This window comes from Strongylocentrotus purpuratus, unplaced genomic scaffold, assembly GCF_000002235.5.
Source record: "Strongylocentrotus purpuratus isolate Spur 01 unplaced genomic scaffold, Spur_5.0 spur5_scaffold_7, whole genome shotgun sequence".
Taxonomy (NCBI): Eukaryota; Metazoa; Echinodermata; class Echinoidea; order Camarodonta; family Strongylocentrotidae; genus Strongylocentrotus; species Strongylocentrotus purpuratus.
Genome location: NW_022145613.1, coordinates 13,823,556 through 13,829,881, shown reverse-complemented (window position 1 = coordinate 13,829,881; position 6,326 = coordinate 13,823,556). Strand labels below are relative to the sequence as shown.

The following is a 6,326-nucleotide window of genomic DNA, read 5'->3' as shown; positions in this document are numbered from 1 at the left end:
AACAAAAATTCCCAGGGGGGGCAGCCCCCCCCCTGGATCCGCCACTGGCGCAGATAGAAAGGAAAAAAAAAGAAGTTAATAAATTAAATGACTGACAGCTATTCTGCGCATCTGAATGAAGTGTTTTTAGCCGAGATTTTGGCGATAAAAGTGTGTACTTTTCTGAACAAATATTGAGTGTTTTGCCGGGGCCTTGGTTGGTTTCTTCCTATTTAAGTTAAATATACCTTTTCCGCAATCGGGGGGGCGGTGGGGGGGGGGGGGGGCTCGGGTCCTGGGTATAGAGCAACTGATTGCAAGGGTAAACATGATTTATTTGCGTCACCTCAATGATTACGTCCAAAGTCCAGTCTCGATCCCACCTCTAATATACATCGATTGGTACATGAATACAGTTCCCTAGTTTAGCGAGACAATATTAACACAGCATTGCTGTAGTTCAGTATTTCAATATTTATCTGCGGAACAATTTTTTTTGGATCAAGTTGCGACCATCATGATAGTCCAGTCTCTGTACTGTTTCAGTGTCGCGCGCCCAATCAGCTAACACACCCTCAACGTTGAAAGTAGACCTAGCCATTCCAAATTCTGTGACTATTTTGGACGGAAACTTGGGTGATCGGTCTAGACTTTACAGTTGAGAGACTGCGCTGTGATAGAAGAATAAAAACAAAGGACGGACTGAATCTGGACTAAATCATGGCCGATTTAAAACCCGGTGACTTTGTGACCCTCAGCGTCGGAGGGGTGCCGTACACGACAACCGTGCTGACATTGACATCATTCTCAGACTCCATGTTAGAAGGGATGTTCAGCGGCCGAAACGAAGCCAAGCTGGATGAGGTCAAAGGTCACTACCTTATTGACAGGGATGGTGAACTTTTCAGGTATAAGAGTGGTTTCCTCGACCTCTAGAGTCTTCTTCTTCTTCAATTGTTCTTCTTAATTCCAGCCAAGCTTCTTCATTTTCTGCTTTTTCTTCTCCTCCTATTTCTTGTATTCATTCATTCATTCATTCATTCAAATTGTTTATTTCAAATAAACGATCATCGCAGCGTTAAGCCGAATTACAAAAGTTAACGAACAAATTAATGACACATAATGTAATATATCACATAGCATAACATGATATATTAAATTGGAAAAATAAATCAGCATAAATACGAGAAATATAGCTTCTTCTGCTTCTTTGTAGTAATGTTTTCCTTTTTTTTCTTCTTCCAATCCGATCTCAATGATTTTCAAGAAATTATTTAATGGCAATTCAATTATTCCATTGTATTGCCCAGTGGCGGATCTAGGGGGTAGGGGGATGGCCTGTGCCCTCTCCCCTGGAGCAAAAAAAACCCAGGTAAATCTAACCTTTTTTGAATAAAAAAGAAGAAAGAAGAAGGGCCCCTCCCCTCGGCTCAAGGGGGGGGGGGGAGTGGGTGTTGAATGTTGATTTGAAAAAATAGTGCTCACCACCCCCCGTTTAGTAAAATAATAAAATAAAAGTGCTGCTCCTCCCCCCCCCCCCCCGCTTATTCGCCGGATGGCTGATTCGGCGCTAAATATTTTCTCACGAATTTGGGAAAAAACAAACTCCTTGTCCCTTACATTGGTTAACAGGTAAACCAATGGGGATACATCTCATCAACATTTATTTATGGGGCCCGTTACCCGGGGTAACGGGCATCTAACAAATAAACTATTAACCGGTAGCTCTAGGCGGGCACTCGGGCATCTTTTGGAAAACTATTGACCGGTAGGCGGACATGGCTAAAATCTCTACTCCAATTTCGACCAATCAGATGACTAGACTTATTCAACATCCTAAAGAGAGGTATATAATACCCGCAAAGAAATGAACTATGCCCGTTGCCCCGGGCGCCCCTCAGGGTCATAGCAGGATTTATAAGATGATGACGTAAATCCTAATCAAATGATTGGTTGAAAGCGTACACGTGACCAGGCATTTATTTTGCCTAACGCGTTATTTGGGTAATGACCGGTCATTACCTAATGACCGGTCATTAACACATCTAGCTACAAATTGGCGCAAAATAAGCGCGACACAAGTCAGAGGTCTAATATACAGGCCTGATAAAAACCCGATTTAAATCGGTTTCCCGATTTTTTTTTATTTTTCCCGATTTTTTCCCGATTTTTTTTTCTTCCCGATTTAAAAAAAAAAAAAAAAAAAAAAAAAAAAAAAATCATTTTTTTTTTTTTTTTTTTTTTTTTTTTTTACCATTTTTTTTTTCCTTCCCTATTTTATCCTGATTTTCCCGATTTCCCTCTTATTATCTCTATTCTTCACTATTTTTCCCCCAATTTTCCAAGTTTGTCTCAATTTTCTTTCTCGAAAGGGGGGAATGTTGTTAGATGCCATTTTTTCCCCGCGAATCGTCTTTTTTTTTTTTTTACTCAAGGAGTGCGTGGTTGAGGGGAAAACAAAAAACCTATTTTTTTTTTAGTGCTCACTATCACCCCTGAATATATAAGACGCGCGCAAGGCAAGGTACGCCTCAATTTGCACTTATTTTAAACCATGGGCCATGGGTTATGTAAATGAGGATTTAAACCATGGGTTAGATTTAACCTCCTTTGTGAATTCGGGCCTTTGAGTTTGAGATGAGGGTGATTGATCAAATAACAAGGATCCACGTCATAATTTTATAAAACAAATAATACACATCATTTTGTTCGGGCATTAGTAGAATTACCCACACTCGGTACCTTGTGTGGGTAATTCTTACTAATGCCCTCACTGCTGTGTATTATTTGTATAATAACGTCCCCGAGAGCCTATAGAAATAGCTATGCCTCTCATACAGCAGTCAATATATCTATACTATTCTTTAAGGTGATGTGTATGTGTGTGTGTGTGTGTGTGTGGGGGGGGGGTACACCAATCGACCCCATTAACATGTGTTTTAGTGACCAGTGCTACTTAGCCCTTTCTGCCTCTTTTGAAACCAACTCGCAATTGGTCCCCATTGAAACCAACATGCAATTATTGATCCCCATTGGAACCAACTGGCAATTGGTCCCCATCGAAACCAACTTGCAATTGGTCCCCATTGAAACCAACTGGCAATTATTGATCCCCATATATTGGAACCAACTGAAACAAAATGGCAATTGGTCCCCGATAATCGACAGCCATCACTTATCGACGTTGGCAACTCTCCACCAAAAGGAATATTATAATCTCAATTGCATTAACTCCATCACAATCACAAGTATGATTTGAAGTAAATTCAAGATAAACTTTTGAACAGATAAAGGCTCGTACACAAATATAACATACATGCGGTTTCTTGGTTTTAATCATATAATCAATATATCTATAGCTAAAACGTGAATGTTATTGTAACAAGATCAGACAAATAATCTGTTGGTCAATAATTGCCGAAGGAAAATACAAATCACAAAATTGATGTGCATTGTCATAATTTGCTTAACAAATCATGATAAATGTATTTTTCTGTGACACGTGTAAAGTAATAATGAATAGGCATGAGATACATATATCTCTATTGGTTTCTATTCGTCCTATTAGTTTTTATTTTTCGCATTTGGTTCTATTGGTCTTATTGGTTTCTATCGGTCCTAGTGGTTTATATTGGTCTTATTGGTTTCTATTGAGCATTGATCCTATTGGTTTCTATAGAATTTCAATTGGTTTCAATTGGACCAATTAGCCCCATTTGACTCTAATCGGGATTTCAGTTGGTTCCATTGGACCAATCGGCCCCATTAGACTTTAAAATGTTTTCAATTGGTTTCAATTGGACCAATAATTAAAGTCAAACTTAGGGCCAATTGGTCCAATTGAAACCGATTGAGGTCCTATTAAAGTCTATTGGGGCCTGTGCCAATTGGGCACAAATCATGGGGCCAATCTGGACCAATTGAAACCAACTGAAGTCCTATTAAAGTCCCATTGAAGCCTGTTAAAACCTATTGAGACCAATTAAAACCAATTGGAAATTCATTGGTGTTCAATTGGTTTCAATTGCATTTTCGTCTTGGGATATATTATTTTTTACAGGTATGTTCTTAACTTCCTGCGGAATCGAACTCTCGGTATTCCTGAAGATTTTAAGCAACTCCACATGCTTCTCTTGGAAGCTGAATTCTACCAGATAGGACCAATGTGTGAAGCCATCCGGGAACTGCTGCAGAAACCTGACCCCGAGGTACAAATTCAATACTAGAAGGGATGAGCTGGGTCATCTCTAGGAATTGAACATATACGTATGAAGTTTTACGCAATAGTCCCAAGTGTCACTGCATGCAGTAGTTTTTTGACATTTGGTTGTTACGTTTGATATACTATAAAACAAAATATTTGAAATGTTATTGTCTCATATGGGAAAAAATAATAAAGCATTATTATCTTTTGGTATTTCCTAAACTAATTAACTTTTTATTGTTTTGATCAATTCATGGGCAGGTGATCGAAGTTGAGGTTCGCTCTTTTCAGGATTTCGATGATTGGAAAGGCGGTACCTGGTCGAAGGCAGAAACTATATCGTATGAAAAAATCCTGGAAAAATGGAAAATTGATGGTCAAAACGAAACCCTCCGGAAGGTTCCTTGTCTCGTAAGTATAATAGACAACTTACATGCTTCATCGACCCCGCCCTCATCGAGAGGCACAGAATATGATATCTTGCGACTGGAGGTTTTGGAACGTGCATATCGCCAGCATGCATATACACCTGAGGAGTTTAATCGCTTGAAGCTGTTCCAGGAGATCGGACGACTTGGATTTAGTCTCAAAGCAACAGAAACTCACTGGCCCAGACCAATACAAAACTATTATCAGGCAAAGTGGCAACAATGGATATTCACACGAGTATGATCAAATGCATCGTTAGACCAATTCTTATTGGGGGGGGGGGGGGGGGAAGGGGGATTTCGTCGGTGCAAGTTTGAGGAGGCAAAGAAAAAATTTACTAATTATTGTAATGAAGGCCAAAGTATAGTCGTAGTAGTAGATGATGATGGCAATAATTAAAATAGTAATAATAATTAAAACAATTAGAACAAGAATAGTAATAATGAAAATGATTTTACTGTACTATTACTACTACTGAGAAGAAAAAGGGAAAAATACGAAGGAGGAGAAGAAGATAGAGGAGTGTGTAGTATGACACTAATAACAATAGTTCTTGCGATATGCCTATATGCAATACGATTATACATTTACAGGATAATACTTATTGTTTAATAAGGGGTTGCCACACCTTGCTCGTGTCACCCCCTTTTTGTACTTCGTATGTCATACTTAATCAACCTCCTTCTATAGACACGCCCTTTTAGTATATATGCAAGCATGTGTATCCATGATCAGATGATGGAGTGATAGATTATGAGTATGATTGATTTTTAGAGGAGTCGTGGTCTAGTGGATACGTGACCGGACTGTGGATCAACGTGGTTCACGGCTCGAGTCCCACCGCCGCACTAATGCCCAAAGGCAAGAAATTAATATTCATGTGTCATTCTCCACCCTGGTGTTAAATGGGTACCGGTAGGATGCGAACGTTAAGGTAGTTGGACTGGCATGTGTGTGCTCGTGAAATGGCGCCTGACCGGAATACTCCCCAGGGAGCAGAGCTTGTGCACTGCCATGTGCGGATTATCCTTTGAATTCAATGATCGTGGTAATGATAACGATTACAATGTAAAGCGATTAAAAATGTATCATTAGGCGCTATACAAATGTGACTATTATTATTATTAATGAACACTTTGTAGACAATGCAACAGGTCCAATCAAATTTTCATTTTATTTTCATGCCATGCGTAAATTTCTTTTGCATGTTATTGATTAGCAACACCGAATTGTGTAATATGAATAGTGCTAAAAATAATTCTTGGAGTGATCATCCAGTCTGATCTGAAGTGGAATTTGTATATTGATGAGCGGAGGGTTTTGCAAAATTATTTTAGGCTCTATTTTATGTCATATTCACATGCATGTCAAGTATGCAATTTAAGTACACTTGATGAAAGAAGACTAGTACTAAAATAGTTAGCAATTCACACAGCATGCCAGAACTGGCTACCTTCCAAGAAAGAAATTAGAATATCTTTACGTCAGGTTTCTACATATCATAATTTCAAATGCAAAACCAATCGCTTCAAAAACAGCCCTTTACCATATTTGATCGTTCTAATTAACCATAACTAAATGCTTTTTTTTTAACCACATGTTAAATTTCAAACACAGTACTGGTCTTCACCTCAGTCGTCTTCAATCTTAAAATCCAATTTATTCATTATAAACGAGAGTATAAAACTTCCCGTTATTCCTAATGTGTAATGTA

General features: G+C 38.7%; 1 protein-coding gene across 1 annotated transcript; it reads left to right on the top strand.

Annotated features, from left to right (window-relative positions):
• The first annotated feature begins 581 nt into the window (after positions 1-581).
• Positions 582-4,855, top strand: LOC586670 (BTB/POZ domain-containing protein KCTD21). Its single transcript, XM_030974884.1, has 3 exons — positions 582-887; positions 4,040-4,187; positions 4,445-4,855. The coding sequence occupies exons 1-3, from the start codon at positions 700-702 to the stop codon at positions 4,853-4,855; spliced, it is 747 nt and encodes a 248-aa protein (XP_030830744.1). The 5' UTR covers positions 582-699.
• Positions 4,856-6,326: the final 1,471 nt, after the last annotated feature.